The sequence below is a fragment of the Colius striatus genome, chromosome 5 (assembly GCF_028858725.1).
Source record: "Colius striatus isolate bColStr4 chromosome 5, bColStr4.1.hap1, whole genome shotgun sequence".
Taxonomy (NCBI): domain Eukaryota; kingdom Metazoa; phylum Chordata; class Aves; order Coliiformes; family Coliidae; genus Colius; species Colius striatus.
The window spans coordinates 57445399-57472442 of record NC_084763.1 but is presented as its reverse complement, the minus strand read 5'-3'; the positions used below and the strand labels follow the sequence as shown (position 1 = coordinate 57472442).

Sequence of the window (27044 nt, the reverse complement as noted above, 5' to 3'; positions counted from 1 at the left end):
AGAAATGTCTTTGCAGTGATGGACCAGCTCTCTGAGTGAAACCCACAGGGTGAATAGAAAGCAGCTGGATTAATGTAAATGTAGCTCCCAGAAGTTAGACAATAAACTGCTGGAGATAACTCCAGTTATAACTCCTCCTTGCCCCACAAGTAGACAAAGCCATGCCAGTGTGGCTACTCAGAGATGTATGTCCAGCAGAGACAATAGGTAGAGCCTCAGTCATCACAATAGCTTGTTAATTATCCCCCATTGGCTTTGTGGCTAAATACCCACTGGCTGTTAAGGTATAAATTGCTGAGATATTTACAAAACACTCCTGGAGGAAAGCTCTGCAAAGTCCCCCAGGAGGGGAGAGAGACAGCAGCCACACAGCAAACTCCCTGGCTGCAAAAGTGCCTGGGCAGAGAGCAGAGACATGAATGCATTCAGCTCCTGCTTCCCCTGAGACCACCCTGAGCTGCTGCTGCACCACACTCAGCACCTTCACAGCCCCTTGGTCCCACTGGGCTCTTCTTGCCTGCTGCCTTTTCTGAAGGGATGCTGAGCTGATGATGATGCAGTCTGCTTTGTGTTTCCTCTGTGCACATCCTCCTACAGGATTTATCTGCCTTTCAGCAGAACAAATAATGAAGAAGAACACAAAGAGGTGGATAAGCCTGGGAGAGATGTAGTTCTTTGCATGTCCTTCAGTCCAGAGAAGGAAAGAGGCAGCAGAGAAGGAAGGAAAGCTTACTGCCACGTGTCCAGGGCACCTCTCAGAAACCACATGAGCTGTGACTTAGAGAACTCTATTCCTTGGGGTTTTGCACCCAGAATTTATTCAATGTCTAAGGTTATTCTCATACAAGTCCTATTTAGGAGGAGATGATTTATTAGACGCCTTAAGGTCCTCAAGGAGGACAAATGTTAAGTGAATCTCATCCTCCCAGCAGTCTAGAGCTTCACCTCAGTGCATTCCTATGCTGATTCAAAGTCCCCACTCCAGCTTGAAGCTTGGTTCCAGGTGCTGTTGTTCTGTAGCTCTGCACAGTGCACTTTACTCACAAGACCCTGTGTAGCCCAATGGCCTTTGGTGGACAAAATGAACCAGTGACCTGGGCTTTGAAGTAATAAATGCATCTATCCAGCGGCACCCAATGACCTGAGTACATGGAGACAGTGTGTCCTCCTTGCTCCCAGTGCTCTACCCAAAGCAACTGGACAGTGCCCTCCCCAAAAGACTGGCAGCAGTGTCTTTTAGCAATGTCACTTCTTCTTTGCTGGGGCTTTGGCATTCCCACCAGCTTTGCCATTAGATTTGGTGCCTCCTCCTGATTTTGCTGCATCACCCTCTTTTTCACCTTTCTTCCCACCACTTTGTTTCTTGTCAGTAGCATCTTTTCCTCCTTTATCTCCTTTATCTCCTTTATCTCCTTTATCTCCCTTTTCTCCCTTTTCTCCTTCTTTCTTTTTGGCCCCATCCTTCCCTTCTTTCTTGGATCCTTCTTTCTGGTCCTTTTCACCATCCTTCTTCTTGGAGCCTTCTTTCTTACTCTGAGCTTTGTCCACTTTTCCAGACACAGTGGGAACTTCTTCCTTTTTTTCTTCTGCAGCTTGAGCTGTATGCAAGGATGGAAAAAGAAAACAGGAGAGCAGTTAACTTGGGCTGCCAGGAAGAGGGCAAAACTCCTGCTCCCTGCTGGCAAATCTTGGGCAAAGGGAAAATGCATCTACTGGGGCTGTGTTTGTGTGGCTCTTCTGCTCAGTCTTGCAGCATTGCATGTATTTGTTTAGGGAGGATGGACTGAGGGGGTAAAGCAGAACTGGTCATTGCAAGGGCTGAGTTGTTGGAGGAAATGTCTCCTGAGATCCATGCACATTGTAAGCACATCCCATAGGCATTTCCCAACAAAGACCTTCAAGGAGGAGTTGTCTCCTTCCCCAGGAAGGAACAGAAACACCTCTCATGCAATCCAGTGCAGACCTGTCTCAGGTTTGGGAGGGGTTTCTTTTTTGTTGGTTGGCTTTTCTCCTACTTTGTGTGTGGGATGTGTCTCCTGCAGCTGAGAGTGGACAGCAGGGATTCTGCTGGGGGCCTTTGCTTTCAGAGACAGACAAGCACATGATGGCTTTCCCAGCAGAAGACTAAAAAGCAGGCTTAGCTTATGTCCTGTCCACATCCAGTCACCATGGGCCTGGCTGCCCACCACAGGAGCTACAAGAAGCTTCTGATATCTTTAATTATGGAATGTTTTACTTGGGAATGTGTTGGACTCACAGGGGAGAAGACTCCTCAGCATCACCCTGGTTCTGCAGAGGTTTCATTAATCTGGCAATGGGTTTGGTAGCAGAAAGCTTTTCTTCACCTGTTGTTATATTTCTCCTACTGGAAGTGGTTCATTCTCTCAGAAGCATTGCTGAACTCAGAGTTTCATGCATTGAACTCTCAAGCAGCAACCTGGTGCTTAAACACAGGTCACATGTGATGTGTTTCTTAGGGCAAGCTTTCCCTTTGCTCAAGACCAGCAGAGTACAAAGCTCTGCCAAAACAACCCCAACCCTGGAAGTGTGTAAAGCTTCCCATCACCTCCTTCTCTCAAAGTCCCCAAGGTGGACATCAGATATGGAAACAGACAACCATGTGAACACAGCTCAACAATGAAAATCAGCCAGGATGGAGCAATGACCTCAGCAAATGGAGGATGATTGGTCACTGCTGAGCTTCCTTCCCTTGGCTTTGTCACAGGTTGAGGAAAGATGACAGTGACCTGGCTCAGGAGGCAGTTTGTTACAGGTGAGTTGTCTCAGTCCTTACCTGGAGCCACTCCAATCTGCTCAAGCAGCCCCCAATCTCCCATTGCTATGGATGCCTGCAGTGTCCCTTCCAAATGGCAGCAATGTCTTACAGGTGCTCAGCAAACTTGAACTTGTTGTGTTTACCTAAAACATCCCTTCAGCTGCACACTGCAGTAAAACATCACCCCTCTCCCTCTGGAGCTGCTGGTTCCTTTGCACATGCAAGTGGGAGTAGAACAACACAGACTGTTTCTTACAACCACAGGGCAAATCCTGACTCTCATTTTAAAACCAGAAGGAATGAGAAGAAGGAAAAGGAAATCAGAAGCACTGCAGGGTCTGTACCCTGGATAAATAAGGTAGGAAGCAGGTATACTCCACAACAAACCAGCTGGAGCATCCTCAGACCAGAACACAACATCTCCCAGGACATGGACCCAAACAGTCCATCTCCACTCAGAGCAAAGGCCAAGTCCTGCTTGTTCTTCCCCCACAGACTGGGAGACAGAGCACAAATGGATCCATTTGTAAGTAGCATTTCATCCACTCAAGCCTTGCCTCCATTTTATTTCTGACTAATAAAAGCCCTTGCCATATATGACACTCAAAAAAGTGCATGGAGAACCATCTGGCAGTTGGGATATTCCATCACACTGAATGTGAAGCAGGGTGAAATAATGCCAAGGAGTGAGAGTATTTCAGCACTGTGATACATTCATGATTAACAGCATTTGACACTTACAGACATGTTAAAGCATTTAATGGCCACTCAGTAATTCAAACCACTCAAGTCATCTCTCTGGCCTTGACTGGGTCTACCAGGGGTTGTTACAGCATAAGCACATAAATAGTTGACAGAGACACACATTGCATTTCATGGGTGCATAAATCAAGGTGGGCTGCCAAGTGTCAGTGGGGTGACATGGCAAAGCATCACGCTCTGTACAGACCAAAGCAGCCTGGAGATGAAGGCCAAACATTTGCATACTTTCCATTGCAATGCCTAAATCATGGAGTGAGACTCTGTTTTTAGGAGGGGGTTGGACAGGATGCACATTCATCTCAGAAGAAGGGAAAACCAGGGGGTCTGATCACACGTAGCTCTTGCATCTAGCTGTTTAGGCACTGACAGCTGAGTCAGTCCTGTTGGGTCCTGAGGGCTGGAGGCATACCAGACATCTTTATGGCACAATTCTAGCTCTTCCACTTTAGCAGCTTCCCTACTGTGAAAAGAATCACATCCTTTTCATTTCCCCCCATGAATAAAGGGATAAAGTCTAGACAGCTAGTGCTGATGCAGGCTTCTTGGTAGATGTGGATGATATACTTGTAGATGGATGACTCCCACCCTGTACCAGCTCCTTCAGGAGGACTTGAGCAGATTTATATCTGCCCCAGGGAGTGATTAGGAGCTTCAGAGGGCACAAATTAACGAGCCACCCAGCCATCAGCAGCCACTCAGCAATGTGTTATGCACCAGCCTCCTGCTCTGCACCACGCCAGGACCATCATTCTGGGATTCTCACAAGGTCAAAGAGTGCTCAGCTACCCAAACTCCACACTTAATGGGGCAAGCATTTAGATAATCTTTATGGTGCAGATGACCTCTTGGAGGTTGCTTTCTTGTGGTAATTTACTCATGAGTTCAGGCTGCAGTAATTTGCCATGATCTCATTAAACCTACAGCGAAGCAACTAGCCTTTGCATCCCCTGGTTGTGGCGTGTGAAGGCTGCTTACAGGAGCCCAAAAGTTACTGGCATGCTGGGGTGAAACAGCCATTCTGCTGCCTAAATACCCTTTCTGTCTCTTCTGCTTATTCCCATCCTTCATTTATTGGTTTTCCAGCAGTAACAGCTAAGCAGGAAGAGGATGCAGCCACAAATGAGTGAACTGGGCTTTCTGCTATCTGCAGGCATGATCCTTCCCAGCCTCTGGGATCTGCCAATAGCTGCTCCTTACAGAGTCAGGATTTGGCCTTTTGGGCAGAAAATCAAAGGACACAATACTAAGCACTTCCATGTGTGGTTGCTCATACACACAAGAATGCATTCACCAGACCTTTGGATAACCTTTGACTTTACAGAATCACAGAGGCTGAAGGGTTGGAAGGGACCTGGAAAGCTCATCCAGTGCAACCCCCCTGCCAGAGCAGGACCACCTAGTAGGTTAAAAGAATGTAACTGTTTGGACAAGGGCTTGCTCATGCCAAGTAGGTTCAGCTCCAGAGAGTGGTCTGTGCATGAGTGGTCTGTGCATCCTCAGTTTATAGTACAGGCACAGTGAGATGTCTGAACCCCTCTGAAATAGAGGCATGTGCAAGTTCCCACCATCAAGCACTTAGCTCTGTGTTTTGCTGCTGTGGGACTGAATTTCTATGACTGTGTTATCTGCCTCTCTGAGTAATTTCAAGGGCTGAAGCATCACATTCTGAGTGAAGGAAACTTGCAGTTTCTGTGGATCTTGGAGCTTGCAGAGACACGGGAAAGAGGGGAAAAAAGTTCATTAAAAAAGGTATTGAGAAAACAGAGGTCAAATGCAGACAGGGAACTGAGAAGCAGAGGGTCCAGGGTGCGGTGGATCTCATCAGAAAAGGGAAGCCACAGACAGACAGACAGGAAGGCAGTCCCCTAATTTCCTTGCAGGGCCATTTCATCTTCTTCTTTCACCACAGGCAGGGAGTTGAGAGGTCTGGAGTGGACATGACCAGAGAGAGTTAGAAGAGTTTCAGTAGAGCCTAGGGTACAGAATCAGGAAAGATGAGTGAGAGCAGTGGAGAGCAGTGACAGAAACACTCTTGGCCATCTGAATGGGTCAAACATGTATGAGTAATGGGAAACAACTCTTTTTTGCCTACTAACATCCCCCAACCCAATAACCAGCCCTTAAACCAAACAGTTTAAACATGAACTTGGAAGGGATGACCTTGTATCAATGGAGAAACTGATCCTTTCACCTCCATGACCACAAATGCAGGTGAATGGAGAGGGCAGGGAGGGACTTCCCAAGTCATGGCAATGTCTTCACGTTGTGCCCAAGGAGCACAAGCTGCCTGAGACTAAGGGAGGACCCACGCATACACAAAACAACCCCAACAGAAGAGACGGGTCTGGTGTGTGGGTGTGGGCAAGGGCAGTACCTCCAGGGATCTCTGTGAGCTCGTTGAGTGGTGGCACAGTCTCCAGTTTGTCTGCATAGGTCTTGGCTGCCTGGCGCTGAGCGTACCGCGCTTCGATTTCTTTCCTTGTCCGGGGAATGCGGCACTTGAAGATGCAGCACAGTGTGATAACTGGGGAAGGAGAAAGGAGGCAAGAGCATTCAGCTGAGTCAGCAGCCTAGCACAGGGCAGACAGCAGGAAGGACAATTAACTTCAGAAGAGTTTCTTCCAGTGGGAGCCTGTAGCCTTTGGTATCAGTGGAAGTACCAGCCTGAGGGATGTGGCCGCACCGACGGCTGGAAGTAAGAGTGACCACTCTCTAGGTGAGCTGTGCTAAAGGATGGAGCTTGTGCTTCCCACCAAAACCAATGTCAACCATTGCCTTAATCCACATCTGCCACCAGTGCAGGGCATCAACACATTTAATCCCTCCTCTCTTTTGAAGTGACAACGGTGACGATGCTGATGGAGGCTCCTGACAAGATGCCTGAGCCATTCACTTCTGTGGCAGGGAGATGCTGGGGCTGTGGACCTCCAGCTGAAGAGTTTGGCATGCAAACATCTCAAACCCTCCAAACCAGATCCAGGATAAGAGCTCAGTATATGTCTTAATTGACTTGCAAGCAAATCCATTCAGGGCAGGCCAAGAGCTCAGGTCCCCTAAACCCTCTCATCGTGCATGCACTTATTCCATCACTCCTCTTTCCATGTCTTAAGGGTGCAGATGATGGTTTTAACTCCCAGTAAGATATTTTCCTGCTTAAACCTATACATCATTTCAGAACTTCCATCTGAAAATCTAATCATGCTTCAGACAATACACTGGGATGAAATCACTGCTGGTTGGTTTCCTAGACCGGCCATTCCTGAGCAGAAAGTTGGTTCACCCACATACCACTCTGACAACAACAAAGCAGCAACTGCAGGGAAAAGGCCAATTAAACCTGGAAACAGGTAATCATCAAATTAGCTGGCCCACAGGTCATAAACACATGCTGGGAGGCATGGGATAGTGTGGGCTCTTGGAGCTCTCCAGTTGCCCTTTTTTTTGTGGGCATCTTTCAAGTAGTTTGAGGGATTCTTCTGTTGTAAAGAAAAGCTGAGCTTTCCAAGCCACCTAAGCTCTTAACCTCATTTATATCCCTTGTGGAAATGGGTTGTGCAGGCAGGCAGAGCCACGTGCTTGGAAAGATGTGGTGGGATCAGTTTTGTGCTCTGTCCCTTGTTTTCACTGGAGATCCCTCAGGCTGCGAGGATGCCGTCAGAGAAGGGCAAGCATCCAACTTGCTGCACACTTCAAAAGCCAGGTAATCTCCTCTGGCTTTACATCACCATGAGCAATGCATGAGACCTTTGAGATTAATCCAGGGAAATGAGAGAAGTGAGCTCTGTGTTTGCTTCCAAGCATCAGCCTTTCTCATTCACCAGGACTAAAACCACTCTGCAGGCAGCCTTTGCAGCACAGGCACGCACAGACCACTTGCTAGTGTAAATATGACTCCCTAAAAGCTTGTTCTGTGCTTGTCCAGCCTCTCCTAAGTCAAGAGGGATGATGTTAACCTGGAATGAGCTCTGTGTGACCTCTCCACGCCACAAATAAGAAGAGGAAAGTTGTGCAACGCCTTTCTCAGTGTCCTGAGGTTGGTGTGAAGTTCCCAATTGAAGTCTAGCAGCTCCTCTGTCCCTTTGCTGAGCTTTGCTGCCAGAAATATCACCCCAGCTCAACAGTCTGCTGTTGTGTGTAATCCCACTCTAAATGTCCCAACAGAATGTGACACCTGAAGCTGAAGCAAATTGCCTAAAATGACCTGAAACTATAAGGACCTGTGAACTGGGGAAGCCATCAGGATGCTTTTACTCCTGCTGTTCCGTGAGGGTCAGCAACAAGCTGAGGGCAACTGAGTCTGATGTGCAAGGTGCCCATCTGGTGTTAGTGGCAGCTTGCAAGTGGGTAACGTGCCACATCTGGATGGCACACAGCTGGCTCTGGCTGCTGCTCAGGGCAGGAGAACTTCACTGTGAACCTGCCTTTACAACCAAAGCATGGCACAGACCTTTTCAGACTGAAAGATACCCAACAGTTAGGCAAGGCAAGGTCAGGCTGGACATAAGGATGCGTTTTTAACAGGGACAGCAAGCAGGGAAACGACTTACTGGGAGGAGGATGGGGTATGAGCCTTTCTCTAACCACTTCTACATCAAGGTCTATTGTTTCCCTAAAAGCACCATGGAATTCAGCTAAGCCAGGAAACACTCTACTGACATCTGAGCAAAACTGCCAGGGAAATTGGCATCATATTTCCTGGAGAGTGAGAAATGAGAAGACTTCCAAGTAAAGCACAAAGAGATTGGTCAATGCCCTTAAAAGCCAAGGACAAACTGCCTGCCAACGTCACAGTGGCTGCCTTAGCCCTACAGGAAGGAGTAGGGCTGCTTGTATCTCTCACAGTCCCACTTCTCAGTTGCCAAAGGACAGAGGTGGTAGTTGCAATGTGACAATCCTGAGCTGGGCTCTGCTTAACAGTAATAATGCTATTCCCATCTCCATCCCCTTTGCAAGTCGTGGGGCTCAAACCTAAGGATTCACCTGCTCTGCTTTGTGTGTGCCAGAGCTAGAGATCACAGTCTTCATATCCAACACTATCCAGGTAGCAAGAGCTGAGAAATGGCCCCAGCAAACTCTCATCTGAAGTACAGTAACAGGGCCAAGGTTAAACAACATCATTTCCACCCTAAACAATTAGATGCTTGTGATTAAGTGGCAGCTGAGTGTTCACTCCCCACTAAAACGTTTTGCTCTGTATAGGAGTAAGCTAAGAGCATACACAGAAGACCATGAAAAGAGCTCTACTGGCTTAAAGTAATTATCCATGTGGCTAGATTACCCTGTCCATGGTCCCTCCTTCTCTTTTCACTGAAGTGAATCCAGTTAACCAACAGTAACAGCTGCTTCCAGATAAACTGTGCACTAAACACAGACCCATGTGCAAAACCCACCAAGAAAAAGAGGAGAGAACTAACTGAGTGCTCCCAGGAGATGGACAAGATGTAAAGGAAATCACCTCCCCAGGCTCCAGACATAGAGAACCATGAGTGAGAACTGGGCAGTTTTAGGGATGGAAGGGAAACTGGCTGCAATCCACAGTAGGTTTGTTCCCTTTGAAGCTGAATAAAACACAGTCTGGCAGTGGAGCATTTAATTACCATTTAGCAAAGTAGCCTGTGCTGCTCTCAGTTAATTAGGCAGCCATTCCATTGTTAATAATGCAAGCAATTAATGCAGATGTATTCAATGGCAAGTTAACTGCAGCACTTGTGTTTAAATGCCCTTTGAGGAGGCTGGAGGGCTGCTTTGCTGCACCACTGCAGTGATGCTTTAAGGAAAGAGCTGACAGATTTGGGCTGTCTAAGGTACTTGTGGAAGTGTTAACAAATAATTGTGGTAATGCAAAGGGCAATGAGGGCTACTAACCCCAGGTAAGTAGCTTAGTGATGGAGAGGGGTCTTGTAGGACTGGTCTACCTTGAGTGCTCAGCTGCTGCTGCCTCAATCACCTTGTTTAAAGCTGCTGCTGGAGCTATTGCTGAGATATTAGTGCCTCAGAAGAGGATGCCCTCTTTGAGCTGGGCTGCAGAAGGAGGAAGCTTTCCCTCTAAAGGATGTGTAACCCAATCCTGGCTGCTGCTCAGGGTCAGCTTGTGGCAATGGGTACCTGAGGATCTGCTTTCTTCTGGGGGAGAGAGACATTGGTGCTAAAAATGTCAGATTGAACATCCAGGTTGGACATTAATTAGATGCCTGCCTGAAGATTTTTCTCAGTCCTGTCCTTTATCCTGCTCCATAGATGAGTGGACAATGAGCTGGAGTGAGAACTGGCTGCATGACAGAGCCCAGAGGGTGATCTACAGTGATGAGTTGAGCTGGAGGGCTATGGGCAGTGCAGTTCCACAGGGATGGGTTCTGGGGCCAGTCTCATTCAACATCTTCATCAATCACCTGGATGAGAGCACAGAGAGACCCTCAGCAAGTTCCCTGCTGGCACCAAACTGGGAGGATGGGCTGATGCACCAGAGGCTGAGCTGCCAGTCAGTGAGGAACCTGCTGAGGGTCACCCAGGACAGAGTGCTGCAGCTGGGCAGGAACAAGCCCCTGCACCAGCACAGGCTGGGGGGGACCTGCTGGAGAGTAGCTCCAGGAGAGGGACCTGGCAGTGCTGGTGGGCAGCAAAGAAACTGCTGCAGAGAGGCCAGTGCAGGGCTACCACGATGCTGAGGGGACTGGAGCATCTTCCCTATGAGGAAAGGCTGTGGGACCTGGGGCTGTTCAGCCTGGAGATGGCTCAGAGGAGACCTTATCAATGCTGATAAACACTTAAAGGAGGGGGATGGAGAGTCTGGGGCCAGTGTTTGTTGTGTGGTGGCCAGTGACAGGACAAGGGGCACAGGCTGGCACACAGGCAGTGCCCCTGGCACAGGAGGAGAAGCTCCTTTGGTGCTGAGGGGAGGGAGCCTGGCCCAGGCTGCCCAGGGAGGGTGTGGAGGCTCCTGCTCAGGAGGTCTCCAACCCCACCTGGACACATTCCTGTGCCCCCTGAGCCAGGGGAAGCTGCTGGAGCAGGGGCTGGGGCAGCTCTGCAGGGCCCTTCCAGCCCCCACCATGCTGGGACTGTGTGTGATTCCATGTCTGTTCTTTCAATGCAAATCTAGTACTTGGCTTAATGTGCTGATTTCCTAGAAAGTGAAAACAGGAGCCAAAGAATGAAGAGCCATGGACTGTAGTCCCAATAGTTGTGCCACTATGACTTCAAGCAAAACATGTTTTTGAATACATCCCCCTTTGTCAAATGCCCTGAGGACATGCTGAAAGAGCTGCTGCAAGGGGTCAGGGCCAGGGGGTTTGTAGTAGCCTTGTGCATTTGTGTGTGTGTGTGTGTGAGCATATACAACAATGGAAGTTTAAGAGAACATGATGGTACAAAAGAAGAACAGTATAGGTTATCTGTTACCAGAGAAAGAAAGACTCACTGTTAATTGCAGTACTTAGAAATGGGTCTTTCCTGAGTCAGAGACACTCTGAAGCACCCCATGTTGTGTTCAGTTTGAGCTAGTGCCCATAAGTTTAGGGACACAGGCTGTTTTGTAGGCACAGGAGAGCAGGACAGCTCTAACACACAAATGTCTCACATGTGAGAAAAGGTTTCCATGTGAGAACATTGAGGGTAAAAGAAGGGCTCAGCTCCATCCCTTGTCCCATGCAGTGTGACAGGGGACAGTGCTCCTCTCCTTGCATCCATCTCTGTGTGTGTGTGTTATTCCCTGCACCCTGAGGAGTATTTCTCATAGTCTGGGCTGCTGGGCATTCAGTGCTTGAAGAGTTAAAGCTTGTGTCAGAAAGCATCATGTGAAGCATCCCTGAGGCAGCCTGAAGGGATCCCTGCAAATCCTGCACATCAATGGAAACAGCTGGCTTAGTTTTGACATCCAAAAGCAATGGTCATTCAGCAGTGCAAAGCCCTCACATGGCATTTATACTTCCACACCTGCAACAGGTTGGTAAATAAAACCACTAATGCTTGAAATGAAAGTGCACTCAGTTAATTGCATGCAAGATGTCCAACAGCTTGGTTGGTGCTCCTGAAATAACACCCGATGCCTGGGAACAGGATTGTTCAGTGTGAACCTCTCTCCCTTGTACTCTCACACTGTTATACACCCCTCTTGAACCTCTGACAGCTTCAAGCTCCCAGTTTGCACTGGCTGATGAACAGAAGCTTTGTGTTTGTGATTCCCAAACATCCCTCCTGGTGACAGAACTATTTCTTCAAGCTTTCCTGCCTGTGGTTATATGTCAGGAGAAAAACTACTCCTGCTTGTGTCTGAGGCTACATGAGCCTTTTGACTGGCACAGGAGAGAAGAGGACAGCATCTCTGGTAGATCATAGCATCATTTCAGCTGGAAGAGACCTTTAAGAGCACTGAGTCAAGCCTTTGTCACAGCCCTATCAGCCACCAGCCCATTTCTCTAAGGACAAGGGAGAAGGACACAAAGATGACTAGAACTGAGCATCCTGCTTTTGCAATCAGCTTCTGCTTTAGCCCACTGCTTTGTCACTCCTCACCCAGCTAAAGCCCCACTTAGTACTAGACTGGCTGTGGATGTGCAGCGAGCAAACCTGTTTCCATCTCCCCAAAGCTGTCTTGTTGCCATTAAAACACCAGCAGCCAATGCATTAAAGCCTACCACCAGCTTAAGTAGCTCAGGCTTTCCTTGGCATGATAACTAGGCACCATCCAAAGCCAACTTGGTTCTTCAGTTTGAGTTGAGCACAAGGCACCAGCAGCTTATGCCTGGAACACAGCAGTGAGATGTAGTAACAGCTCTGCTGCAACCCCACCCCACGTGGGAGCCTCCTGCTACACTTCCATCCTACCTTCCAGTACTTTGGTACTTGAAATGCCTCTTGTTGACTCTACATCAAGCTGTCACAGAGGAGGACTTTGGGTAGGAGCTGGGAGGCATTGCTTCCTCTTCACACCACTGTTGCTACTCCTACAGAATCACAAGGGCTGGGAGGGAGCTGCAAAGCTCATCCAGTGCAACCCCCCTGCCAGAGCAGCACCACCTAGAGCAGGGCACACAGGGACTCATCCAGCTGGGCTGGAATGTCTCCAGAGAAGGAGCCTCCACAGCCCATCTGGGCAGCCCCTGCCAGGGCTCCCTCACCTCAACAGGGAAGCTTTTCCTTGTCCCATCACTCTCTTTGTGCCCTCTCCCCTCTAGAGGGATAAGCCAGGAGGGGTGCTGAGGCATTGGGTGTATATAACTGGCTGCTGGCTTTCCCAGGGATGGAGCAGAACCACCCCCTGTGCAGTTTGCAAAGGGCAATGCTTTGGTGCAGAGTCCTCAGGCTCTGTGAGTGAAAAGGAGCTGTGCTAGATTCCAAGACTGTGACTCAGTCCCATCCTAGCAGAGTGCTGGTTCTCAGGGAGAGAAGGAACCAGATAGCAGTGCTCCTGAGTGAATCCAACCCTCCTGATGGCTAATTAGTTGTCTGTTGTTGTCTCATCAAAGGCTCTCCAAGAAAAAGACACAATAGTGCAAGCTATCTCTGCTCCTGCCTGCAAGGGGAGGTGGGGGCATCTCTTCATCAACCAGCTCCCAGAGAAGCCATCCAGAGCAGCTGAACTATGCTGAGTGCTCAGAGGCAGCCTTGATAAGGATTTCAAGCCACATTGTCAGGCTTTCCATGCTCTATCCAATGCAAACATCCAACAGGGAAGGTTTCCTCTAGCCAAGGATGAAATGCCTGAGCTAAAATCTCGCAGCAGTGACTTGCTCTGTGCAGCACCTGAGGAACTTTCTTCTTCCAGCCTTTCTCTACAGACCTTTCTCCCTGTAAAGGCTGTGCTTGCCCTAAAAATCAGCTCTTGTGCCTTCTGCAGTTGTGGCAGAAAGATTTGATGGTCCTGATCTTGCAGTAGAAGTGTGTAAATGCTGTCCACAGCCCTGGGAGCTCTGCCTGCAGCATCACCTGAACGATGCTCTGCAGCTGCTACCAAGTTCTATTTCCTAGCATGAGCTGGGTTACTCCTCAAGCTTTTGTTTCTCTTGGGATGTGCCCCCAGCACAGAGCAGGAACCAAGGGAAAAGGGATGGATGGGTCTGACAGAGGTGCTTTCACGTGGCAGCTGAGAAAGCTGCTTCTCAACTGCTGCAGCACAGACAGAAAAGCCTTCATCCCTTCTGCTGGGTAGAGACAGGGCTTCTCACCTCTGGTTTGTAACCTCCCCAAAAACCTTGTTAGGAGTTAGAAGGTTTCCTCAGAGACTCTTTGCTCATCTCAGTGGTGTGTGTTGGTGTGTAAGATGCCTTTTAAGTAGCTTTTTAGGTTTCCATTAAGCAAGGAAATGGAAGAGATTGATGCATTTGGCCTTTTTTGCCAACCCCCCCCCCCCCCCCAGCCTTTTCTTATGTGATGATGCCATCTCGTGGAAGCTGCTGAGAGCAGAAGCTCACACCTCTATTTGCAAGTCCTGACACTCAGCAGGAGCAGCTTCGTGGGGAGAATGGGGAGTATGTACTTCAGGTGGGATGCTCTAGCTGGGTGCTGTGCCTGTCCTGAGCAATTATCATGCTTATCCGGGACCATGCCAGAGCAACTGCCTTCTATTTCCATTTCAACTGCTGGAGGGAGGCCAGGGAGTGCTACCAAGATGCTGAGGGCACTGGAACATCTCTGTGAGGAGGAAAGGCTGTGGGACCTGGGGAAGAGACAGCTGAGGGGGGATCCCATCAATGCTGATCAGTCCCTAAGGGGTGGGTGTGGAGAGGATGGGGCCAGTGTTTGTTGTGTGGTGGCCAGTGACAAGACAAGGGGTGATGGGCACAAGCTGGACCAAGATAATTCCCCTGGCACAGGAGGAAAAGCTCCTTTGGTGCTGAGGGGAGGGAGCCCTGGCCCAGGCTGCCCAGGGAGGGTGTGGAGGCTCCTGCTCAGGAGGTTTCCAACCCCACCTGGACACGTCCCTGTGCCCCCTGAGCCAGGGGAAGCTGCTTGAGCACTGGATGAGCTCTGCAGGGCCCTGCCAGCCCCCAGCATTCCATGATTCTGTGAAGGGAATCCACTTCAAACGCTCCCCAATCACCCACAGTGATGTAGATAGGGGCATCAGAAGCAGCTCAATTCCTCTCCTCATCCTCATTTACTCCTCACCTGACTCCACATGACAAAGCAGACACACCTGAAAGCCTTGATAACAAGGTGAGGTGATAAACCAATGGGATTGTGTGCAGGCCCTGGGAAGGATGCTCCTGGGTCTCCTGGGGCTGTTAGAGGAAGGTGCTAGCTCTTGCTGGCTGGAGATGCAGCTCTGGCTCTGAGTGGGAAGGTGCTCCTGGAACTAGGAAAAGGAAGCCCTACTAAAGCTCTTGTCCTCTTAGAGAGCCAGCCCATTGCCTGGCTTTCTGGACTGACACCAAGGCAGCCTCTGAGAGCTCAGCTCACCTGTGTCTGCTCCTGAGAGTTAAAGCTTTTCTGGCCAAGCTGGGGAACCATCAGTGCTTTGGGGATGGCAAAGCAAAGGAGGAGGAGGAGGAGGAGGAGGAGGATGTTGCTGGAGCAGGATACGAGAAATTGGTGAGAACTTGGCTGTATGATTCAGCTCTTCTAATGTCCCTGAGGTTGCACCTGCCTTGTTCTGACTTGGGTCCCAGGCTTGGTTAATAGCTGCTGTCTTCCCCAAACACAGCCTGTTTTCACAAGGCTGGGGCACTTGCTTTCAAATCCCCTCTACTTGTGGAAAGCAAGCCTCTTCAAACAAAGGCTGTAAGAGAGCAGGAGGAGGGCCATAAATGGGTTCCATGATGTGCTTTAAAGTGGTTTAGTTTCTCATGAGTCTCTGCTTTCAATGCTCTGCCTAGACTGCAGCTTTCCTCTTGTGTTGTTTTCTGCAATGTATTTCATTTCTGGACTGTGGTTTGATGAGTGAACTTCCATGGGTGCTTGCTTCTTGTTGCTGGTGCTTGTAGGTAAGCAAACACCCCTTAGCTGCCCGTGGGATACCTTCTGATGGGTTGGTTTGCCAGCATGGCTGCATTTCCATGCTTCTAACCCTAAATAACCTGCTATTGCCAGAACCAAGAGTGTCTTTAACAGTTTGATGCCCCTGAGCCAAGGAAAACGAGCCAAACAAACCCCATTCACCTCTTGCATCCCAAAGCTTCTGCTCTTCACTGGGATGCCTGTTTCACATGGTGCATGGAGTCCTTAGGCTGAAATACCTGGCCCTGTTTGCTTTGCTCTGTGAAGGGATTGTTTGCAGAGGGTGTTGTGGCATGGGATGAATTAGCCTCAGCTTCATCAGGGGAGAGCAGGCAAGTTGCAGCAGTAGTTACCTCTCAAACTTCAGGTCTAAAGGGGGGTGTTTTGGCCAAAAAAGGACAAGGAGGGAAGGAAAAAGGCTGGCTTTGAAAAGCATGAATGCCTGGTTTAAATAGAGCATGGAAAGATAATGGGAAGGCTCTGAGGGAAGGACTGATCCAAGGCTACCTACAGCAGCCAAATGAGGGTCTGTGGCAGCAAGAAAGGACTTGATTCCCCCCAATACCAGCACAGGCTCCATCACACAGGCTGCTGTGCTCTTTGATTACAAGGAGAACCAGAAGTCAGTTGTCTGCAATAGTGTGTTTTTAGAGCTGGCCCAGCAAGCCCCTGTTCTGAACCATGGCTGCTTGTAGGCCAGGGTTAGCATTGCCCATGGAGCTTGTCTGTGAGGCCAGTTTCTTTGGGAGAGGGCTCCTTGCTGATGAGGAAGAAGAGCAGAAGTGATGCAGAAAGCTAAGGCACTCAGATGAATGCTGACAAGCCATTAAGGTCAAGAGCTAGAATGAGAAGAGAATGGTCAAATATGCCTAGGAGATTTAGATGCATCTAAGCCCATACGGCTGGGTGATGCCCTTGGGGTGGGTAAGGGTTTGAGGTGGTCCCTGGGATGATGGGATTTAGCTGTAATAGCTGTTAATTAGCTGAGGAGAGAGCAGATTGAATGCTGATGGGGTAGTTTGCTACAAGATGCTTTGGGGCTGGAATGTGCTTCTGTAGCTGAGCACACTTGTAGGGCTCACACTGTCTTCTTCCCTGAGAGGCCACCAGCTAGGACCTGTTGTATGTTGCAAGATGAAGCTATAGTGGCCTTTCTGTGGTTCCTTCAAGGATCCCACCTACCTCTCCCTGCTCCACAATCCCCTCTGTGTTTGTAGCCCCTGCAATGACCAAACAGCCTCAGCCTACAACCTCCACAGCCATCTGGTCTGTAGTCCTCCAACAACAAGTCCTACTTGGAGGGGTTCTGTGGTTGGTGCAAGGCAGAGAATTACAACTTACTGACTGCCAGGACAAAGATGGCAAAGATACCAACCACCTGCCAGAGACGCAGCCCCCAGATCACCACGGTCTCCGACGTCACAGGGTCCGGCTTCTTTTTTGGGGGTTCTGTGGTAGCCTGGGAAAGAGGGAGAAAAAGAAAGAGAAAAGTGGTTTTTAAGGCTCTTTTTTAAAGGTTTTTCCATGGGTTTTGTTGCAGTGGTATCTGCTGGGTGGGAAGGGAAGGAGGAAAAGAGGGTGCAGTGAGAGCCAGCTGCTCCCGAGAGATGGGACACAGAGGTCCACGCTGACCTTTGTGTGTTTGGGCATCTCTTTCTGGTTTTACAGCATGCTATATGGTGAGGCCTGGCAGTGGAATGAGGGAGCTGCTTCTCTGTCTCAGGCTGCAGTGCTGCTGTTGAAAAGTCTTGGTGCTGTTCCCCTTCTTGGTGCACGTTCCCTTGCTGACCCCACACCAGTCTCCTTGTGCTCGTACATCAGGGGCTGAGAGAAGGGCCAGGACATGGTGTGAGGAGAAAGTCCTTTGGTGCTGAGGTGAGGGAGCCCTGGCCCAGGCTGCCCAGGGACTGTGTGGAGGCTCCTTCTCAGGAGGTTTCCAACCCCACCTGGACACGTCCCTGTTCCCCCTGAGCCAGGGGAAGCTGCTGGAGCAGGGGCTGGATGAGCTCTGCAGGGCCCTTCCCACCCTCACCATGCTTGGGACTCTGATTGTCTCCAGTTGTCCTCCCATGGAGCTCCTCCAAAGTGTGTATGTCTCTGTGGGCTTGTGTCCAAGCTCTGAACATCAGCCTTAACTCCCTTTTCTGTACAGGGAATGCTCTTCTGGAGCGGGGGGGACTCCTAAACTCCAGTAACCTGCAGTTCTGCTGTGTTTCACAGCTCCTTGGCTTGAAAAGATGTGAGTATAGGACTCAGTCTCTTAAACACAGGCATCTAGTCTTGTCTGAGGTGATCTGGAGCGTCCTCCATTTGTATCTGAGTGTAGGAACAGCTCTGAACTGGCAACAGCCTTTTGATACAAGCTGAAAAGTTCACCTCCTGAACAGGCACATCTGACTCCTTCTCAGCTCATGGAAGTGCTCTTAAAGCACAGCTGTAATGGATACCACAGAGAGAACTGGAGCTACTCTCCAATTACTTGCCTATTTGTGCAATACAAACCTCATTTCAGCCTCTTACTAATAAAGGATGCTTCCCACTGTGTCTGGAGTGCTTTGCCTCCCAGGGGCATCCTATTCAGAGCCTGTCTCCTACAAGCTGTCTTGGTTACTCAGCATCACCCCTCAGGGCAGTTTTGGACAGCCATTCATCTCCCCCAGTGCAGGGACTGACCATGGGGCATCTCAGGCTCCCTCACCTTCAAAGTAAAGGCTTTTTTTCCCTTGTCTTTGAGTGTTCCAGCTTATGCCCCTTGTCCTATTGCTTGATGCTGCAGAACAAAATGTGTTTCTCCATCCTTTTAACATCCAGCCTCTCCCCTCAGCCTTCTCCAGGCTGAACAGCCCCAGGGCCCACAGCCTTTCCACCTCACACACATCTTCCATCCCCTCAGCATCTTTGTAGTCCTCTGCTTCACTCCCTAGAGGTTCCCTGACCCTTTGAGCTGGGGTAGCTCAGAACTAAGCTTTCCTTACTACTTATCCTGGAGTGAACTTCTAGGGTAACCTCAGTCTGATCCCCAGGAGACATTTCATTTGTAGTACTTGGTGTGTTTCTGACATGTGGTGAAGCTCAGCTTTGCAAAGGATGGGTCTTTACTTCCAGACCTGTCTCTGATGTGCAGCTGGGAAAGGGATTCACAAAGACACGGCCTTCCAAGCTTTCCTGACTCAGCATGAGTGCTGGGCTGCTACAAGCTGTCCCAAGGCAGAAGAGAGGCTGTAGCACTACTGTGCATGCAAGAAGTGTGTTTTCTCATGAGGGGCTGCTCTGGAGAGATGCTTGCTTGTGGATGCATTCCCTGTGTGCAGCTGTGGAGAAGCAGCCCTTTGTGGGTTGTGTAACCTGCTTTCCTGCCTGATGACAAGCCACAGGGTATCTCATGCACCAGAGCCTGCTGGTCTCCAGCAAGCTGTTTGACTTTATTGCTGATGAATTATTTACTGCAGTCATAAATATCATGTCCTGAAAGAATCCAGACTAAACCAGAATGCAAACTGCAGGTCTGAAGGTGTAGGAACAAGAACCCACCATCCCAGCTCTATGGCTTGGAAGTGATGGGACCGGTTTTCCACAGCACACACAGACATGGCTTAGTGCTGGGCTGGCTCTGCAGGGTGAGGTGAGGGCTTGGACTCAATGACCTTAAAGGTCTTTTCCAACCAAAACAATGCCATGATTCCATAACCAGAGATCCTTGCTGCACTTGCCTGTAGAGCCTCTCAGTGTCAGTCTCTTTGCTCTGGGGATCCCAGAGCACTGGATGCATCACCCTTGTTGAACAGAAGCAATATTCCCAGTCCAAGGTCAAGTAGCTGAGACAGGCAGTGAAAAAAGACATTCTCAAGATCTCAGCATGGATCAGTAAGTCTAGAATGGACTGCAGGATCCTCCTCTAGCAGCTGGATGGCTTCTGTTGAAGCCTTCACAGAGATGAAACGTGCACTAGGTGTTGTTTTTTGATGTTTAAATGTTCTCCAGTCTAATTCATGAAGGAGTGATGAAGAAGGACTAGTAAAAAGGGTTGGGGAGAAGTAAACAGAAAGGTAAGGGATGTGCTGACCTATCAGGTGCTACAGCAATCGTGGCTCAAAAGGAGGACATCCTGACTGGGTTCTGCATCACTGTGCAAGCATGTGCTTGCCATCAGCAGCAGGGAGGTTAGTGATGGCAGTGCTTCCTCCAGACCTGGCCAGGCAGTGGTAGGAAGCTGTGGATAAGGAGCAGCATAACCCTAACCATGGCTGAACCTACATTGGAGGGAAGAAACAGCAAGGTTAAAGATCTCTGCTGCTTCTCTTTGTTCCACAGAAGCTCTTGATGTGAAAGAGTACAGAAAAGAGCAAAATATGATGGATATTTAAGGCAAAAAGCATGAGGCAAAGACTCTGCAGAGTCATGACCATTCATGTAGATCCTTTGGTTTAACCACTGAAGCTCCTCCTCATGTTCTCAGGAGGGAGTGTTAAATGCCAGAGCTGGAGGATGCAGGGAACTCACTGTGGTGTCGTGGCCAAGCTGCCACAGCTGCTCTCTGGCAGGAGGTGGAAGAGGTTCTGCTGGCCCATTACTGCCACATGCTTTGGGTTTGCAATGCTTCAGCCCCTGTAGGGCTGGTTGTGGGAGGGGATCTAAAGCAGGAGCCAAAGCTGGACCATGTTCATGATATCCTGGACCTTCTGCTTTATTACCCACTGTGGCAGGTTGCCTTAGTTGTGGAGGCACGATATCTCCTTCCAGTTAAGACCGGGCTACGCCAAAGGCTTGCTCTCTCCCAAGCCCTGAGGGATGGCATATCCCCAGGAGTGGTGGAGCTCAGGCACATCTTCCCCCATCCCAGTGTGTCTCAGAGTCGCAGTGAAGTCAGGATCTCTGCATTGTGTGTGGGCATCACTTTTGCTTCCCAGCAAGGGCTGGGAGAAGGGAAAAACTACTCCCTAGGGAGCTGGATCTGAACTGACCTTGGCCACTTAGGGCTGTAAAACATCTACTAAACCCCAAAGCACTCAACCATTTCCAGGCAGGTTGCCTTTTTAGGTCAGGACAGTTTGACACTGGTTCTGCTAACCATAAAAAAAAGGAGGAGAATGATGAGACTCCCATGATTGCTCTATTTCTGATTCATTTCAGGCAGGAGCTGTCAGTGCTGATGGTGGGGGAAGCAGAGGTCTCTTGCCCAGTGGAAAAGGAGACAGCTGCTAGAGACTGGAGGTTTATTTGCATCATTAAGCATCAGAGGAGGAAAATTGAAAAGGGTTTGGGTCTTTTTCTAAATGCCTTTTCTCATCAGGCTTGAGTGCTGCTGCTGCTTTGCCTGCAGCCTGGCTGGGCTCTGAAAAGCTAACCATGTTTATTCCTAATTGCATTTGATTGCACATATCTAAAGGCCACAGATGGGTTGGGAGGGCTGAGCTTTAAATAAATGTGTGCACACACTCTGTGCACACACTCTCTTCCCTTCTCCTTCCAAGCAATGAGGAAGAGCTGCACAATCAGAGCCATGGATCCCCATGCAAGGCAAAACCTCCCTGGTGAGGCCATCAACGTGCTCTGCAGTGGCAGGGGAAACCCTGGCAGAGTCCAGCTGCAACATTAAAACCACAGTAGTGATAAGTGATGACTGTGGCTTTGCAGGTCAAGGGACAGGGTAACAGGGTTGTGTGTTTAGAGGGGAAAAGACTGGTCACAATGACTGAGTTTGGTAGCTGATAAATCGAGTAATTCATGTTAAATGATGAGGTAAATACAGCTGTTGTCCTGGATCTGAGGTTTGTGCTGCCCTTGCTTTGGCTAAAGGGATTCTTCCTGTGGCCTCAGACCTCCAGCCTCCCTCGTGTGTTTCTTGGGTCTGTTCTCCTGAGCTGTTATTCTCCTGGTTGTCCTTTTCCTTCTCAGCTATTGAGCTAAATCTCTGCATCCCCATGGGAAATGCACCTTGGGAGTCCACTCTTGCTCCTCAGCAATCTTCCCTGCCTTCACTGAAACACACGTGAGTATTTTTAGCTTGTTGCACACAGCACCACATCCATCACCCTCACTGGGAGGCTACAAGTGAAGGTTACTGTCCCTTGAGGCCAACAATACAGAGCTAAGTGTAGTATAAACTCCACTTAACTCCCTGTGAATCAAATACATCACTTGTCTATGTGGCAGTTGGAAGGTCTTGGAAAAGACTGGAGAGCCTGTAATTAACTCTCCCTATTTTAAATAAGAAAACTCCAGTGCTCTTCAAGTGACCTCAGTCATCTTCTTACCCCCCTGCATCAGGACCTGCCTTTGCTCCACTGAAGCTGCTCAGAACTGATACCAAAAGATGAGTTAATTTGGTTTCTCCTTCCCTGTGTCACAGCTTTTCCAAGGAGCCCAATCTAGAACTGACAGGAGACCAGAAGCACTTTGATTTCTGTCATGGCAGTTGGAAAAGGCACCTTTTCCTGCTCTGATAAAGCTTCTGAAGTGTTTATGTGTCTTCCCAGGATGGAGTTTGACCTCCTGAGTAGGAAGCACCAGATTCCAATCCAAGAGCTTAATAAAGGTCTGACAGATGCAGAACTGATTCAATAAGGGGATCCTTAACTCAGCCACTTGCTACATCCCAAACACTTGATGTGCCTCCCCATCCCTGGCTCCAGCTTTACACTTGCTCCAAGCCTTTTGAGAGCTGATTTCATCACCCTGATGGTTTCCTCTATGAGGAATGCATTGCATTTGTGCCAGGGCACCCTGTGATAACCTGGGAGGCTGCCAAAACAAGGTGGACCTCTCCTATAGGACAGTGGGGATTGCAAAGGTCCAGTGTTCAGGCTGCTGTTTATTTTTTGCATGTGCTTTTATGCAGCCTGATTCCCCCCTTTATGCACCTGCAGACAGCCAGAGGTGCTCACAACAAAGGAGGAGACTGGGGTAAATCAAACAAGGGCTGAGAACAGCCTTGGGATAGGAATGGGAAGACAATTATGTCAATGAGGAAGCCAAGAACAAACCCTATGGGGATGACTGGGACAATGTGGTCTATTCCAGATGGTTTATCAGCCCTTAGTACCTATAAAGTGACTCCAATCAGCACAGAGATTGCTCAAAGTCGAGTCTCAGTGCTTGTCCTGTTCTGCTGCAGAGTTCCTCAAGCTGATTACCAAATAGCCATCAATACCACAGTGCTAACCTTCACCCAAAGGAGAGACAAAGCTAAGAAAGGATGGGATCTATATTGGCCTGTACATTCTAGAGGCACTGAGAATGTTGATGCCTCTCCCTCCCTAACTCCTCCCAGCTCTGTTTCCAGAGCATCCCTTGGGCATGTCAAAGGTTTGATGGGTAAAACCAGTAGCAGTATGAACAGTGCTGTGTCCTCATCTCTCTTTCCCTGCGTCAGCTGCCTACTCCTTGCAATGCACACTGTATCCTAGCTGGGGCTCTTGGAGAAGTGAGGAGAAAGGTGCAAAGCCAGAAATAGGCAAGTGCCATACACAGGTCATGTAATGGGTTTCATTTATCTGGGGGGAGCCAGATGCATGGTCTGAGCAGCCCTGTGCAAAGGGAGCAACAAGCCAAAGCCAAGCTCTTTTGTTCTTCAGTCTTCTTGGTGCTAGAACATTGGTGTGATGCTGGAAAAGTGCCTTCCCCCAGCCTGCCAGGTGTTTAACTAGCACCTACTGATGCCTAAACATGTCAATGCAGTTTAAGGTTGAGATATAGAGGCACTGGGTAGAGCTACAGGGTTGTGCATCTTCTCAGACCTGTCCAAACAACAGTTGAACCTGGGCAAGGGGTTCCTGGACAAGAGCCCACAGCTCTGGGTGAAAAGCAGAAGGTCCCTCTGCAAAGCACCTTCGTGGAGCACTTAATTTAGCATCATCCAGGGCAGCCCATGGAGCTATTTCCCAGTCTTCTCAGTGCCAGGGCAGCTTGCTAACGTTTCAACAGTTAACTGTCAGCTTGAGAGACTGAGACATCCCATGAAAAAGGAAAGCTTTTTGTCAGGTCCAATATTCAGAGGCTTTTATTGCCCCTTTGCTCCCAAGTACAGGCATCTGCACATCTACAAATGCTTGAGCACCATTAAGCAAGAGCATCTTCTCAGTCTCTTGCTTCTCCTTATCGTGGGGGCTTTATTTTTCCTTCTCAATGGTTGTCTGTAGCTCACTGCAGTGCTCTGATACCCAACCCCTCTGACCTTTTCTCTCTTTGCTTTTGGTGGGCTGGCTTAGCAGAAATTGAATTACTCAGGCTAACTACATCATGGCATTATTTGAAGTGAAAAGGTCCTTGCAGAGCTTTGGAGCAGCCTGTAATTAATCTGCTTTTAGAAACACAGCAACTGGCTGTTCATCTCAGCTCGTTTTTGGATAGCTGCTACTTAAACTGCTGTGTTTCCTGGTGACATTTGCTCCCTCTGATGTGCTCTAAGAGCCTGTCTGGTTAGTTTTCAAGAAAGCCTGCTGGAAGTAAAGCAGACCCTTAAAATGACACCTGCTTTATAACAGTGCTGTAGCTTTGGCCATTTCTCTTTGTTTTGCTTTGGCATGAGGACAAAGCTGTAAAGTGTGTGGCTGGGAAAGATGATTGAAGGGAACATCTCCCTAGTGGGGTGGCTGCTGTGTCTGCACGTCCCCCTGGGCTCAGTGAGGCATGCTTTGTGTGAAATGTGCTCTGTAAGAGAAAGTTCTGCCTCGCTTGTCACCTTGAGAGCTGCTGGAGCTGGGAAGAAAACCATCTACAGCAGAGTTTGTGTGAGTCTGTAAAGGAGTTTTAGGCTCCTGTTTGCCTGGCTGGGGGTGTTAGGTAGTGGTCAGATGGGATGGGTTGGTACATCTGTTTGAAAGTCCTGACTTAACTAACTTTAAAGTGAGATGATCAGAGAGCTGGAACACAAACAGTTCCACTGGAACAGGGGGAGAATGTGCTTTGGTGCTGAGGTGAGGGAGCCCTGGCCCAGGCTGCCCAGGGAGGGTGTGGAGGCTCCTTCTCAGGAGGTTCCCAGCCCCATATGGACACGTTCCTGTGCCCCCTGAGCCAGGGGAAGCTGCTGTAGCAGGGGCTGGGGCTGGCTGAGCTCTGCAGGGCCCTTCCAGCCCCCACCATCCTTGCATTCTATGAATATTTTCCTATGCTAGCCCACCAGAGCCCTTAACACAGCCATGCCTGCACAGAGGTTAAAAGGGGTGTCCTGCCAAATTGTTGGCTGCTGTCATTCTGAGGAGCCTGTCCTTCCAGGCAGGATTCTCACATCTGAAAGTGCTGCTGCTAAATTCCAACCCCTGCCAGGGCTTGTTCCTGAGCTGTGAAGCTGCTCAGCCCTCCTGGGTCATCTCAGCCTTGCTCTGGGGCTATGGGAGTGTGTAGGGCAAAGCTCTGAAAGTGAGCTGTGGGTGAGGTACATCACCACAAAAGTTGAGGTTTTGGCTGAACTAGAGGAAGGCAGAAGGTGATAAATGCAGCCCAAATGTTTAACTTGTGCAGGTGCATCCAGGGAGGGGGATCACTGGGGTCATGTCCTCTTGTTTCCATGAGCCTCTGACGTGGAGCACTTGTTGGACATGTTGGGTGGGAAATACCATGCTGCCACTTTGACCCTTTGCACTGTGTCGAGCCAAATTTGGGACTTAAAGCAGCCCTGAAGTGCTGACTGTCCCCAGCAGCCACTGCTGGCATTTTAAAATGCCCCTTCTTTCTAGTGCTGGGCCTGTAGAAAGCAACAGGCATCTCCTAAAGAAGCCTCTAACTCCTTGGAGCCACCTTAAATCCCCTGCTGCCTCCCTACCTGCCCTCCCTGGGCACCACACATAGAAACCCCCCCATCTCTGGATACCCCCAAGTCTGTAAAGCAAATTGCTCCTTACCTCAATCAACTGTGCCACTGCAGCTCTCGAGCAGGACAAGAAGAGGGAGGAAGATCCCACCCAGGAGAGAGGATGCTGCAAGGGTGGATCCCACGCCATCTTCCCAGTGTATCTCTGACTTCTGCTCTGCAGCCCAAAGCAAGGGAGGTGAGGAATCACCCAGGCAGCTCTCAGCAACCTTCAGCATTTACCAGAAGCAGTCTCATGCTGTCCTGGCCCCTTGGTTCCTTTCTAAGCCAGCAGCCACAGAGCTGATGCCGGGGAGTCATTAATTAATCAGACCGGTGTCGCTTACCCAGTGCTCTGCTGCTCCTCACGCTGGGCTTTGTGAAGGGAGGGAGGGAGGGAGGGGAGCAAAGGAGTGCTCAGAGCTCCCTGAGTGATTCCAGCTCTCTTGCCCTTGTTTTTCTCCTGGCCTGTTGAGAGAATTCTCTTCCCCTAATGAAAAAAGGGCTGCAAGCCAAGCTGATGCCTCAGCACAGCAGCACGGTGGTTACCCTGCTACAGCAGAGCCCAGGGCTGCTACACAGGAGGATCTGACATCTGGGGATTTCAAAAGCATCTTTCCCACAGTCTGTGACTTCACCTGGACTTGGTCTCTGAAGGGAGCTGATGGAAGAGCACGTGCACAGCGGGTTGGAGGAGCTAAAACCGCAGGACCGTCATCTCTGTCCCCGGGGAGGAGACGCCCTTCAGTTCCCTGCTGCATTTGCACCGTGGCTGCAGAGTTACTGGGCTCCCACTTGCTGTGGTCCCACACGAGAGGATGAGGAGCTGTGTGCTCAGCAATTGAGCTGAGGGATGAGGTGCAGTGGCAAGGGAATGCAGGACGCCGTGTTGGGAGGTCTCAGCAGGCGGTGGCAGCACTGAGGTAGGGAATGAAGCATCTGCCTCCAGACTTGTGCAGCTTGGTCCTGCTGCCCACGATGAAAATCCACTCTGGAGCTCTGAGATCCCACATAGTGCTTCAGAGAGCTGGTTTTAGCTTGGTTTCTTAATGAAATGTGGCTTTTTGGGTGTGCTAATTTGCTTGCCCCTCTCCTCACTCCACCCTACCTTCCCTCCCCTTGGGCTTTTGAAACTTTACTGTAGTTTTAACCCAGCTGGCACTGCCCAAGGGACAAAGGCTGGACAAAGATGTTGAGTTTCTGTGTCTCACTGCAGTAAAACCCCCAACATTGTAGGGTAAAAGTTCCCTCAGTTGCAGCCCCCATAGCAGGGGGGTGTGGACAGTCCTTGCTGGGTTCCTGAGGATCCACACTGGGCAGAGATGCTGTGATGAGCTGAGCCATGGGGAGCTTTGGTTCATGCCAAGCCATTTGGTTCATGCCAAACCATTTGGTTTGTGCCACCCATTTTGGTTTTATTGCTAAACCAGCAGATGCAACCCCAGGGCATAAAGCCACAGCAAACTGAGCTGCCTGTCCTGCTGCTTGGGCACTGCTTCCTTTCAGAAAACGTTGCCTAAGCACCAGTACTTCTCTGCTGAGGAGGAGCTGGTGGAAATGCACTTGCTGTGCCCTGGGTCTGAAGCAGTACAAGCTCCCTGTGCCACTGGGTTGCTGTTTCCAGAGTGCACTTTGCTGGCAGTGCCTTGCTCACGAGCTGGGAGCTCAGCACTGCTCCCATCCTTTTACTCCTGGGTTCTTAAGAGCTCTGAGCGTTGAGAGTTGTGCTTGCTTTATTCTTTTTAAAGCACTAAGCGAGTCAGACTGTGATTTTCCTGCAGCTGA

At 49.6% G+C, this 27044-nt stretch overlaps 1 protein-coding gene across 1 annotated transcript; it reads right to left on the bottom strand.

Annotated features, from left to right (window-relative positions):
• Positions 1-1245: 1245 nt before the first annotated feature.
• Positions 1246-25418, bottom strand: TMIE (transmembrane inner ear). Its single transcript, XM_061997423.1, has 4 exons — positions 25312-25418; positions 16814-16931; positions 5913-6062; positions 1246-1598 (listed from the first exon to the last, which is right to left on the bottom strand). Exons 1-4 carry the CDS (start codon positions 25408-25410, stop codon positions 1246-1248), a joined length of 720 nt encoding a protein of 239 aa, XP_061853407.1. The 5' UTR covers positions 25411-25418.
• Positions 25419-27044: the final 1626 nt, after the last annotated feature.